Below are 12,483 nucleotides of genomic sequence, written 5' to 3'. Positions count from 1 at the left end.
ATGTATGGACTTCCTCTTCTACATTTTGCAGTAACATTGTTGTGTTGAAGCAAAGAAGGCTTGAGCTGCAGGGATGGAGCGCTGCAGGTCATTTACAGTCAAACTCAGGGGAACCTGCAGCTGCTTCACCCCACAGACAGCCTCGATAATTGAATGTATTTTTGTAATTATTTTCTGATGTTTTGTGTTTTGGTATATTTGGTTTTGTCATGTTAATTGTTTGCAAGATATTTTTGCCAAAAATGTTAAGTTGGAAAATTTTAGAATTTTATGAAAACAATGATAATAAATAGAAGAAAAAAAACACAAAAACCTATCTTGTCTTTTTTTGCCAAATATTTTTTATTGAAGACATGACATGTGGTCATGAAACATTCTGGAGACATTTTCTATACATAAGAGGTAAAGACGATAATGATAAGTTATGACACAGGAAAATGGGTGTTAACATCAGCCATGGTGATGTCAATGTGAGCCTGTTAGTTTGATGATGTCAGTGCTGTATTATTAAGTCATTCCAGATAGTCAGGTGATTACACCACACCCCTCCCACCACCCACCATTCAAACACCCCATCCTGACCCTTTGGCAGTGAAGAGCCAAGACACATAAGTAATCACTTCTAAAAATTATTTAATTTGTATTTAATAAGTCATGCTTTAGTCTGGCATAACCTGCAGATTTGTAAAATTAGATATGAATGGTTGCCATTACAAATCAGTGACCACTCATCATCTATTTAATTCTCTCAACTGTAAACCCATAAATTTACAACGTTGCATTAAAAAATAATTAGAAACCGAGAAAGGAGTGCATAATGTGCTCTATCCTGTACTCTAGTCCTTTCGGTAAACACCGTCGCGGCAGACACAGGCGCCATTATGTCATATTGGTTGTGTTGTTGTTTTTATCTTCCACGTGAACTTTTTCCGTCACTTCCTTGTTTATGTTTTGGTTGTCGGCGCAGTTTCTTGTTCCGGCCTATTTGTCTGCTTGCACCATGGGAGATGTAGTTTATGTGGTTCGGTTAACGCACTGGGCTGTATATGCGGCACAGCTACCTTAAAACTACATTTCCGGTTAGCTGTGCCACTGCGTCGTGCTGAGGGAAGAGCAACACACATTCGGGAGCTGCTTGCAACCAGCTGCTGTTCTTTACAATATTAAATACCAGTAAGTTACGTCACTCTGTGCTTTAGTTGTTCGTCACCGTCTTTATTTAACCGTCGCAGTAAGGCGACGTTCCAAGTGTATTTACTGTGTTTGCCAAGTTATCCAGGTAGAAATGATGGCTGGTGTATTGGGATTTGTCGATGTTGGTTAATGGCCGCGGTGGCATCGTACAGTCGTTTGTTTAAGTAAGAGTTTAACTTAAACTACTTAACTTAACGCGCTGACTAGCTCGATACTTTGTCATGTAGGTAGAGAGCGATTGTTTCCACTGCTTCTTTGTACTCGTGAAGAAGGTAAGTGGAACGTTGTGCTCAGATGATGAAGATTAGATCAATAATGTAATTTAAAAAGGAACAGGCACTTAACATGAACATAATTTACACAGAAAAAATGCCAGGAGGATATAATGTATATTTGTATGTATCATTTGCAAATGTCACAGTCATCTTGTGAGGAAGTCATCATCCTGCCCTCGTCGCTGTTGTCAAGAAGAGTTACAGAAGGTGTGTAGACTTAAAAGCGCAGATTGAGGTCTACACGCGTCGGATGACCGTGGAACTCACAGACCGGCAGGTAGGCTACCTAGGCTGTTATGACGTCAGATTAATACCTCATAGCTGTATACATTTTAAAATGTGTTTTCCTGGTTCATTTGACTTGTGTGTTGTGCAGAAACGCCCGGGAGCGGCGCCGTTTAACACCGGGATATATGTTAATGTCCAATTTTTGCTTTCTTTTGAAAATACATATTACGTAATTTCACATCTCCGAAATGCAAAACGGTATGATATTATTTATCTGACTTTGTTATAAATACTTTTCTGACTGGTTTACACATTTTAATAATTTCTGTAAGAACATTTGACCGAAATGATGCTCTTGTTTTCTTATTTTCACTGATCTCCTATGGTTGGACATGTTTCACAACAATGATGTTGTCGGTCTGTAAAGTCCTTTGAGACATTATATGTGATATTGGGCTATACAAATAAACTTGACTTGACTTGACAACTCCCTTCATTATGTCTTTACAGAAATTTATCTCTACTGATGGTGACGACGTACAAAAATGTCGGCGACGTCGAGTGACACAGAATCATCCTGTGACTGGACCATTATCAATAATGAGGTATCTGGTTTGATAAAGTTGTTCTGCTTTGGTGAATGTACGAGCTCCGATGATTGAAGTTTCACTTGAAGCAAATGGATTTGATTGGATATGATGATTTTTAAAGGGATCAGATCTGGAAACTCTGGATTCCGGCTCTGCAGTGGAACACGGGGTGGAGGTGTTGGTGCGCCCTCCAGTAGATCCAGAGCCGCACTACATACCTTCCTCCTCTGGCGGTAAGTCTCTTCTGTGTTGTCTGCAGAGTTCCGTCGAATATTCTTCTTGAAGAAATCATTTGACATGACAGTGAAGCAAACAGTTATGGGACATTTTTAGGATTTGTTTTTCTTATACAGAGAGAAGGGAAGAAACCAGAAAGAAAGAGAAAGGAAAGAAATATCAATTGAGATCTAGGAATTGTGATACCAAATTGATACCAGATCAAAGTATTGAGGATCACAGGGTCTTTGGTGAACCTCCAGATCTTGGTGAGTTATTGTAGGAATATTACCAACCAGGGAAAGAATTACTGTGTTGGACAGCCGGTTTGTGTAAACATGTATGTGGAAAGACCCGTTTGTGTGTGTATATTTGAAGATGCATGACAAAATAACCAAACATTCTAACATTGTTGTTGTTTCTTGAATGAGTATCTGGATACCGGATACATTTAAGTCATAGTTTATATTTCCATATGTTTTATTCCAATTTCTGCTTTCAGCTGGATGTGATGTTAAACCACTTGATAACTCTCAAACCATAGATGAGACGCTCTCTGTCTCTGACGTAAGACAAACATAACATTCATCTTTCACACTTCTGCTGCTTCCTTTTCCACTACACTTTAAGCTGAGCAGAGCTTTGACTCCCATGTTTGGTCTCAGGCGGGAGACGTCACTGTGGGGAAAGATCACGTGACTCTGCTGTCCTCCAGCGATCACTCAGACATCGTGAGCCTGGGAGACATGAAGCATGATGAGGAGGCTGCTGCCGGAGAGGTGTTGTACCTCGGGAGCTCCTCCAGCAGCCAGTACACCTTCACCCCTGCAGAGAGAGGTAGGACTGCAGTACCTCCCGGGTCCCCACTGGTTTCAACAAAGAATCTGCACAGAGGAACTTTTCTTTGGCTGTTGTCTTTGATGTTGGAGCAGGTCTGATGTTGAGACACTGGAAACTTCCACAGAAGCTGATGAACGTAGACTTCCATGTGAGAGGTCAGCTCAGTGAGAGGAGCTCTTTCTCAGGTGCTCTGAGTGAAATTGGAGTGATGTTGATGTTAAAGCACAGCGCTAACATCATAAGCTACTGTGAGGAACACGCATGTACGTGTTCCCACATAACATATGGTCTCCACCCCCCCCCCCCCCCCCTCAGCGTGGCACTAGCCCTCTATGACACCTTAGTCTCTGCTGTTCCTCTAGCCATATGACTGCACAAAGAGAGGGAGAGCTGCACTAAACCACATCCCTATATGCAAACAACCGCCTGTTATAGGACTCAACCCTCGCTACACCTCATTACTCCCTGCTGTCCGTCTGCCCATGCAACAGTTTTCAAATGTGGGTTAACTATTTCAAATAAGTTTGATAAGAATAAAAACATTTTTCAGGTGAAACACATTTGAAATCCCATTTGTATGAAGAAAAAACCCTGACATGCAGCTGAATGGTGTGAAGTGGTTGTGCTTCTTTTAAAGCATAATGTTACCATAGAGATCTTGTGTGGTGCCACTGTTTCTCTGCCTGTGTGTGAATGCATGGGTCTGTGTTTAGATATGGCATTCTTTTAAAAGGTAAGTTCAATAATTCAGTTACTTTTTTTTATTGCAGTAATCAGATTTCCCTGTGTTCCTCTCTACTCCATGGTTTGAGAATACTGGTCAGCATTTACTGCATCAGGAATTGTAGTAATGAGTAAATGTCATTTTTCTGTTTTTGTTGTAGTTTTTCCTGTGCAGCTGCTTGCAACAACAAACTCCAGCAGCGAGGATGAAGCAGCAGGGGGCGCCGGCACTGTCATACGGAGACGGAGGTTGAGGAGGAATACCACATCCATCGCAACTGAGTCCGGAGAGGAGTCTGGCCTGAGTGAGGAGGAGGAGGAAGAGGAGGAAGAACAGAAGTTGCAGGATAAACTCCAGCGCCCTGCTCCGCCGCATGGCCAGAGCAGCAGCGTCCTCAATAAATGTATCCTGCTCTCGCTTGTTGTAGCCGTCGGCATGGGGTTCGATCACTTCTATGGTAACTGACTGCAGAGACATTTATTTGGTTATAGTGATGGATGAGTGTTAGGGAATTTCCTGTAGTTAATGTTTTGTGTGTGTGTGTGTGTGTTACTGCGGCTTACAGGCACTGTCCAATTTCAAGGGAAGCAGAAAACTTTGGAGAAGGTCAAAATGAATGAGCTTCATGATGTGAAGGATCTGATTCAGCGCCGTTTAAAAGACCAACAAGTCCAGGTCAGTCTAACATAACAATAATAATGAAATAGCCTCATGACACAAATCAACTGTGTGGGCTGTATCTGTGTTTTCTGCCATTACTTCATTCTGAAACCACAACATTTCAACTAACACATTTATTTCATTCTGGCAAAGCTGCATAACTAACAATCCAAACTAAGTGCTTAACACTTAAATGATGGCATTCTGACAACTTGATTGTGTCCTAACCTTTCTTCTTCCTTTCTTCCATCCCAGGTGGACGACCTGGAATACCTGGAGAAGCGGGAGATCATTTCACTTCTCACTGAGGTGATGGAGAAGATCACAGGTGAAAACCACATGCTCCACTACAAGCAGGCTGACATTCAGGTAAAGTCAAGTCCATGTTCTGATGTTCAGATGACACCAACTACTATTCTGACATACAAGACAACACTGCAATAAATATCCATGGACGGAATACCTGCATGATCTGATTTATATAATGATCAACAACAAATGATGGTTCATACCGATAAAACCTTCAAATGCCACAGCGTTCTCCTACTTTTTCCCCCATAAGGCACAGAAGGACAACCTAGAGATCTTACTGCAGGAGAGTGCTCAGGAGCGGCGTAACATAGAGTCTTGGGGGAAGAGGCTGACATTTGAGAACCAGCTGTTGAAGAACTCTCTGAATTGTGAAGAGAAGTCTGTGTCCATCCTACAGGAGGAAATCAGAAGCCTGCATGCCAAGTTCAAAGATCTGGAGGAGATGGGATCTGTTGCCAACTCCTTACAGTTGGAAAACCAAAGGCTTAAAGAGAAGCTACGGAAGAAGAAACGGCTGATACTAATGTTTCATAGTCAGAGGGATGGCCTGGAGGCTGAAGCACAGATGCTGAGGAAGACGGTGGACAAGGAGATGAAGGTCACAGAGACACTGCGAAAAGAATTGAGTAAGCTGAGAGCAGGAGAAGGGGAGCAGAATTCACGTCTGATGGAGCTGAAAAGGAAGCTGACTTTTGAGCAGCAGCGCTCCGACATGTGGGAGAGGCTGTACCTGGAAACCCAAGAGGTAAGGGCCAAAGGAGAGACAGAGTCCAAAGTGAAGAACACAAAAAAAGGCTTTTCAAGGAAAGTCAAAGAGACTTTTGATGCTGTAAAGAACTCAACTAAGGAGTTTGTCCACCATCACAAAGAGCAGATTAAGAAAGCTAAGGAGGCTGTCAAGAAGAACCTGAGGAAATTCTCAGATTCGGTGAAGTCAACCATTCGCCAGTTCAAGGATTCAGCCTCTACTTTCATCAATAAAGCCAGAGGCTTTTACAGGAGGCCTCATGAAAAGGATAACCAGCTTTGGCATGAACGTGCCCAAGAAACGCATCACAGACACGCCCAAAAATCTGACGAGTCCTTCCAGAGCAACCGCAACACTCGAAAATCAGGAGGGAGGTTTCAGGGAGAGCGAGGCCAAAACACCCAGAGAGCCAACATGGACAAGAATAAATGCGCTGGGGTTTTTGACTGCGCTTACCAGGAGTCCATGAGCCTCTTCCATAAAGCCACAGAGCCAATCAGAGCAGATGAATTCCACCAGCTGCTTCAGGGTTACATCCAGCAAGAGGTTGACCACTTCCACCACTGGGAGGAGCTGGAGATGTTCATTGGCAAGTTCTTCCGCAATGGTGTGTTTATCCATGACCAGATGCTGTTCACCGACTTTGTCAGAGATGTTAAAGACTATCTGGTCCACAACCAAAGGTATCACGGCTTTGACAACAGCATCTTGGACGACCTCGATGACTATGTCTACCGGCATTTCTTCGGAGACGCTTATTCGCAAAGTTATAGACCAAGGTAGGGTCTCGCTTTCCTCTAAAATCACGCTCAGTCATACATTATGAGCAGAACACACTCTTGACCACACTCTTGTCATTTACATTTGTTCTGGAATCATACAGTGGACCTTTTGAAAGACCCCAAATAGATCCAAAAGAGGAGTTACGGATGAGGCAGCAGCAGCGGAAACAGAGAGCCAGACCTCGACCGCACAGCGATTGCAAGTGGAGTCGATCAGACAGAAACACAGGCAGACACATGGTTGACGCCAAAATAGAATTAGGTCCTCTGCCCTTTGACCCAAAATATTAAATATTGGCTTCAGATAATAGTAGTTAGAATGTCTATGTAGCTTTAGGCTGTATTCAGACCCAGCCTGTTTGGAGCCCTTATTTCTAAACCGGGAGCGTTTCAGAAAAGAAACCTATTTATGATATTAATATCAATATTTGGTTGTTTGCCTCCATCCGATTGCCTCTTTGACTACGTTCACTTACTCGCTCAAACTTCATGCATTATTGGTGTACCTGATGTTGTTAAATGGACGAGACATAAGCAAGCAAAGCCATTATGCACACATGGTACAGATGCACTATTTCCAGTTGTGTTTGGATTTTGACTGGGTGAAAAAGGAAACTTTTTCCATGTAAGGTCACTTCCTACTCAAATCTGACCAATCTCAAAACAGTTTGCAAGTGCACGGCATTTGTTGACCAATTTTGGCCTGCCAGTAAATTTTCAGGTTTGAACACAAATCAAGGATTGTTTGTAAACGTTATTCCCTGAATCGGATCAAAGCAAACAACCCACAGGTCTGAATGCAGCCTTTAATTACTTTTGTTAAATTAAGTTTGTATGTTTGCACATTGCTTCTTTTTTTAAAGATACTGAATGTCTCAACTTTTTGTGTTTAGTGACGTTAGCTTGGACTTGTGTGCACATTTGCAACATGAATTTGCAATTTCTACTCTCATTTCCCAGTTAAATTCCAAAACTTTTCTTACTAACCGACCAAATTCCTTAGTTTTTTAATAACTAAAGCCACCTATGCAACTACCTATGTAATAAACTAAATGCATTACACATAATTAAGTGAATTGAAATAAGAGGCTTTTCTGAAGAAGTAAGTTGGGACATTTCTGTTTCACTGTTAGCTCACTGTATCACTGTACACACACATACTTATTACAGTCCTGCAGTCAGAACACCGCTGTGAATGCTACTGCAAAATGTTTAACTACCAGTTGGTGATGAGATCAGTTCTGCTTGTTTCTATGGCAATCTTACATTGTCCGTGTTCTTTTTGCCCTTTGCATGGCAATATTACAAAGTTACTATTATACAAATGATGAAATCACTTGTGTTTTCAGCAGATAACCATTTGTTCTGTCTGCATTATGATGACGAGTGAGTCGCTGCCAGCTAGCTCTGCTTAACAAAGACTTATGGAAACTGTGATTGTCAGGTCTACTTCAAGATTCAAGAGCCAACTTCCAATAAACAAAATTGTCTTGTTTTCTAGTCTCAGGTTCCAAGCTAGAAACTGAATTCCATGGCTTTACAAGATATAACACTTCAACTTCATGACAATAAACTCAGATTATTAAAACATTATGCAATTGTGAAGCATCCTAGTTTTTGTGGGCCTGCTGAAGATTACACACAAATCTTAAAAAAAATATGAAAAATTGAAAAAAATGCTATTAATTAGTTTGTTTGATTGTATTTCAGTTAAGCTTCTGTTAACATTCCCACTGAAGGTCGTTTTAAGTTTATTGCACATGTATGCGATCTCCATTAGACAGATGTCCACTGTGTATAATCAATAACAAAATGTCTGACACTTGAAGTTTCAAAATAAATATTTATTAAATATTTATTTCTGTCATTTTCCATGTGATTCTCAAAAGAAATATCTGTTGTTCCAGTGTTTGTCAGTGCCTTTCATAAATAAAGATGCTTCCTCCAAGTCGTCCCTCTGCAAAATGCGTGTGAAATATCGCTGCCGTCTTCACATATTTATTCTCTTGCAAAAACACAGAGATTTCCTAGAATCATAGAAAATACAAATATTAGACGCGTGCATGTTCACAAATGGCAGCCAATGTGACACAATGTGACAGCTGTAACATCTCACCTTTTCCAAAACATCAAACAGAAGCAGGTGTGTTGGCAGAGAGTATAGGTCTGGAAAAGAAACCCTGAGCCAGTGAAGAGGATCACGGAAGAAAAGCTCACTTTCGTCCACGTAACCCTCCTGTCCAAGGTCGGGGGGGCACTCGAGGAACCTCATCTTCACCGGGCAGTGCAAGTGGCTGCAGGGACAAAAATGCAGCTTCATCATGAACCATGTGACCAAATAGTTTTTGAATGAAGTCAAAGAAAGTTATTTTACCCTCTGGCTGTTCTAGTTAGTGGTGTTCAATTAATCACCACTTCAAACCAGGGGCTAGCAGCTTTCATTCCCACAGGGAGGGACTTGCTCCGTGTAAAGACAGCAACAGTAATGGTGTAATCGAAGTACCTGTAGAAGGGTGTTGAATGGCAGGGCATGAGGAAGAGGATGTCTGGCTGTGGACGGGTGGTGCTGCTGGTGGTATCACACAGTGTCTGGAGATGTTTCATCACATCCAGAGCTCCTCGCTGGTGAACCAGGCCTGTGTACAGCGCTGGAAGCAGGTTGGTCACCAGCAGGCAGTAAGCAACATGTCTGCGCCATGTTTTCAGACTGGACAAAGAGATTCCTGTGAGAATCAAGCATAGACAAATTCAGACACACACACACACACATCTGGCGGTTCATTAACATTTAATTTGAGATCAGGGACTCACCACAGAAGACCATACAAAACGGCAGCACAGGATAAATGAATCTGAACTCCTTGTGAGGAAGAAAACTATAAAAAGAATTCAGATGTAAAAAGATTTTACTCATATAATATTGTACCACCATTTACCATACCAGTCCAGGACCATTGACACAAACACTTTACCTGTACACCACAATGGTCCACAGTACTGTTACCAGCAGTACTCTGTATCTTTTTGAGGCTATGATGCATCCATGAATGAAGAGTGGAAGGTGAGGCCCGATCACAACTGCAAAACCCTGAGTGAAGTACCAGTGCCAGGGGTGAGAGCCATAAAACTCAGCCACACCGTGGAAGACATTAAACCTCAGGAAGTTCATCTGCACTAGAGTCCACTGTGAAACAAACAACAGTTACATATACTCATCTGGCAGTTCATCGCTATTTATTAATGATTGGATTCAAATGTTTTACCTTTTCATAGAAAATACAGTCAATTACAGTCGATACCACAAGAGTCAAAACCCTGCAAATTGGGAAGAAATGAATAAAGACGAATATAGAAAGTACGCATAGAATTGCAGGTGATGTAAAGTAGACAAACCCTATAGGAATGTAGTTGTGAGTGATGAGCCGGAGCTTGTTGTCGTCCTTCCAAAAATGGTACATCAACAGAGGAAACCAGATGATCAGCGCCGTAGGACGAATTAGGACTGCCATGGCAACGAGGGTCAAATATTTTTTACTGGGGGAAAAAAACGACGGTTTGTTCATGTTAATAATGAATCTTCCATACACACAAAAGTTAGACACGGCGTTCCCCAATGTTTAGTGCTTGGACCAATACTATTTACTTTATATCTACTTCCTTTAGGTGACACTATTCAGAAACACAGCACTGCACTGGCCCCCAGTAAAGAAGAATTAGAATAGAATTTTAAAAGGCTCTTAACGGTCAGGCTACATCTTACCTTAAAGAGCTCATAGTACCTTATTAGCCCCCTAGAATGCAGGCTTACATGTGATTCCTAGTATCTCCAAAAGTAGAACAGGAGAAAGAGCCTTCAGTTATCAGGCTCCTCTCTTGTGGAACCATCTCCCAGATTGGGTCCGGGGGGCAGACACCCTCTCTACATTTAAGAGGCTTGAAACTTTCCTTTTTGATAAAGCTTATAGTTAGGGCCGGCCAGGCTTGCCTTGGACCAACCCCTCGTTATGCTGCTGTAGGCCTAAACTGCTGAGGGACTTCCCATGATGCATATCTATGACATTGCATTACCGCTGCTTTCCGCTAACTGTGTGTGTCTCTCACTCCTGTCTCTATCTTTCTCTCTTTCTCGCTAAACAACCACCTGGAGCCTGGCTGTGACTGAGGTTTCTCCCGCTGTTGCCAAGTGCTTGCTCATGGGGGAATGTTAAGTGCCCCGAGATAACATTTGTTAGATTTGGCGCTATATAAATAAAGTTGAATTGAATTGAAAAAAAATCGATGTTGAGAAAGCACAGACCTGCTGCATGTTTTGGACCCTGGCAGTGGAAAGTAAAACAGGGCCAGGGAGGTCAGCGTGGCCTCCATGCTGTTGGTCAGAGTCCTGGTGCAACAGTAAAATGTGAACCAGGAGCACAGATGGCAGAAGAACTGCAGACGAAAAGAAAATTAAACAAGGCATCAACCTACAGAGGGAGAAATATCTGAGGTGACAAGAGTCCACGAAAACAAATCCAGGACAAAGAACTGAAGAACCATATAAGACAAATAACACATACAGTGTGTGTGTGTGTGTGTGTGTGTGTGTGTGTGTATGTATACATGCACTGCTCAAAAAATGAAAGGAACACTTTGAATGATTGACAGTTAAGTATACAGGCAAAGTATTTACCGTCCATTTTGCGACATCATCGTTTTCCAACGTTCGGGTGAAGAAGTAGAATTTCACATCAGCAAAAGCAGCCAGGAGTGCTTGAACTATTCGTGGAAGCCAAATCTGCAGCGTGGACAGTGTGATTAGAGCAAATCTTTATAGTCAAACATAAAGTCGTATATTTCTCTGAAAAGTTAAAAGGTGTGGACTTACCAACAGATTTACTGAGTCATAGTTTATGTAGTGCAATATTTTGTATACAAGTGCAAAGAAGAGCGGATAGGTGAATCCTCTTATTCCTTCCTTCCATTCCCATGTCAGATACCCATAAGTCACACTGTCAAGGCTGTATCAGCATGATAATTCAGTAACAAAAGAAAAACACATTTGCCTATTCACTAATTGATTTGCTAAGTGATTTGTTTAATGTCATAGATCGATCAGATTAAAAATATTGACTTTGACCTCAGCATCTTCAAATTTTCATAAAGGATATTTGAAGACCATACGATGGGAGACTTCCAGTGACTGCCAATATTCATCAGGGACAAAGCTGCTCTGCACCAGGAAGCAGTTCAACAGTCTGAAGGCCACAGCGAACACGGAAATCCTCAGCACACCTGTGGAGTCCACGGGTCACGTCACGGAAGTTGCTGCCATTACCTTCATTAAATGTCATAAATGAGATGCTCACCGCTGTTAAAACGACTTGCATCTTCCTTGGCGTATAGTTGAGATTTTCTTCTCCTCAGTCTCACATCGTCAGCTGTGTTCCCAAATTTGAAGCGTGTTCGTATGTTCTCCATGAGGATATGTTGTCTTTGGGACAGTCTGCTGCCAACATACTCGTACTACTACATACTACATACTACTTGTTGCGGGCTACAGGAAAAAAATGCTGTTAAAATATTATATACGTTATTATGTTACACACCAACTACCAAACTAGCCAGCTACACTTCCACCAACTTTATTATTTCCACTATCATGCTGCCAGAGAGAAAAGTTGTTTACTTCCGGGTTCTGATCACTTCCGCAAAAACGTCGAACTCTGCCTTCACATTAAAAAAAGATTCAGAATAAGGGTTTCCCAAATATGTTCTCAAAGACAATTCAATTGTCTTGATTGACAGCTGCTTTCAGTGCACATTCAGCAAACAGACACAAATTAAAAGCATTATTCGCTAAAATAATAAGAAAATAAAAAAGGACAAAAATAGAATAACAATAGAATATATTGAGCCAAACTATATATTCTAGTCA

The 12,483-nt window shown here is 41.7% G+C and overlaps 2 protein-coding genes across 4 annotated transcripts; one reads left to right on the top strand and one right to left on the bottom strand.

Moving 5' to 3' along the window:
* Positions 1 to 1,092: 1,092 nt before the first annotated feature.
* ccpg1 (cell cycle progression 1) lies at positions 1,093 to 8,568 on the top strand. 3 transcript variants are annotated; one of them, XM_076155931.1, is made up of 12 exons: positions 1,097 to 1,173; positions 1,422 to 1,466; positions 1,616 to 1,676; positions 2,208 to 2,302; positions 2,409 to 2,520; positions 3,006 to 3,070; positions 3,169 to 3,340; positions 4,228 to 4,524; positions 4,633 to 4,742; positions 4,983 to 5,096; positions 5,290 to 6,566; positions 6,671 to 8,568. In XM_076155931.1, the coding sequence occupies exons 4-12, from the start codon at positions 2,243 to 2,245 to the stop codon at positions 6,858 to 6,860; spliced, it is 2,397 nt and encodes a 798-aa protein (XP_076012046.1). In that variant the 5' UTR covers positions 1,097 to 1,173; positions 1,422 to 1,466; positions 1,616 to 1,676; positions 2,208 to 2,242; the 3' UTR covers positions 6,861 to 8,568. The 3 variants fall into 3 exon arrangements, with proteins under 3 accessions (XP_076012044.1, XP_076012046.1, XP_076012045.1); XM_076155930.1 differs by lacking the exon at positions 1,422 to 1,466 and having other exon boundaries at positions 1,098 to 1,173; positions 1,616 to 1,746; XM_076155929.1 differs by lacking the exons at positions 1,422 to 1,466; positions 1,616 to 1,676 and having other exon boundaries at positions 1,093 to 1,173.
* Positions 8,393 to 12,275, bottom strand: pigb (phosphatidylinositol glycan anchor biosynthesis, class B). The gene is made up of 12 exons (XM_076155934.1): positions 11,915 to 12,275; positions 11,717 to 11,840; positions 11,434 to 11,551; positions 11,239 to 11,343; positions 10,867 to 10,997; positions 9,963 to 10,103; positions 9,833 to 9,884; positions 9,542 to 9,753; positions 9,381 to 9,445; positions 9,073 to 9,292; positions 8,686 to 8,863; positions 8,393 to 8,596 (listed from the first exon to the last, which is right to left on the bottom strand). The coding sequence occupies exons 1-12, from the start codon at positions 12,024 to 12,026 to the stop codon at positions 8,483 to 8,485; spliced, it is 1,572 nt and encodes a 523-aa protein (XP_076012049.1). The 5' UTR covers positions 12,027 to 12,275; the 3' UTR covers positions 8,393 to 8,482.
* Positions 12,276 to 12,483: the final 208 nt, after the last annotated feature.

Source organism: Genypterus blacodes, unplaced genomic scaffold (genome assembly GCF_046128005.1).
Source record: "Genypterus blacodes isolate CSIRO-AG114 ecotype Tasmania unplaced genomic scaffold, CSIRO-AGI_Gbla_v1 ptg000067l_1, whole genome shotgun sequence".
Taxonomy (NCBI): Eukaryota; Metazoa; Chordata; class Actinopteri; order Ophidiiformes; family Ophidiidae; genus Genypterus; species Genypterus blacodes.
The sequence above is the reverse complement of the archived record's forward strand: the minus strand, read 5'-3'. Positions and strand labels throughout refer to the sequence as shown.

Excerpts from the sequence above, each read along its gene's own strand:
- ccpg1 (XM_076155929.1), top strand. The coding sequence starts at position 2,243 with ATGTCGGCGACGTCGAGTGACACAGAATCATCCTGTGACTGGACCATT. Across the intron at positions 2,303-2,408 it reads GGACCATTATCAATAATGAG|GGATCAGATCTGGAAACTCT; the intron begins GTATCTGGTTTG and ends TGATTTTTAAAG. Across the intron at positions 4,525-4,632 it reads GGGGTTCGATCACTTCTATG|GCACTGTCCAATTTCAAGGG; the intron begins GTAACTGACTGC and ends TGCGGCTTACAG.
- pigb (XM_076155934.1), bottom strand. The coding sequence starts at position 12,026 with ATGGAGAACATACGAACACGCTTCAAATTTGGGAACACAGCTGACGAT. Across the intron at positions 11,841-11,914 it reads TGCAAGTCGTTTTAACAGCG|GTGTGCTGAGGATTTCCGTG; the intron begins GTGAGCATCTCA and ends TGGACTCCACAG. Across the intron at positions 11,344-11,433 it reads ATGACTCAGTAAATCTGTTG|ATTTGGCTTCCACGAATAGT; the intron begins GTAAGTCCACAC and ends TCCACGCTGCAG.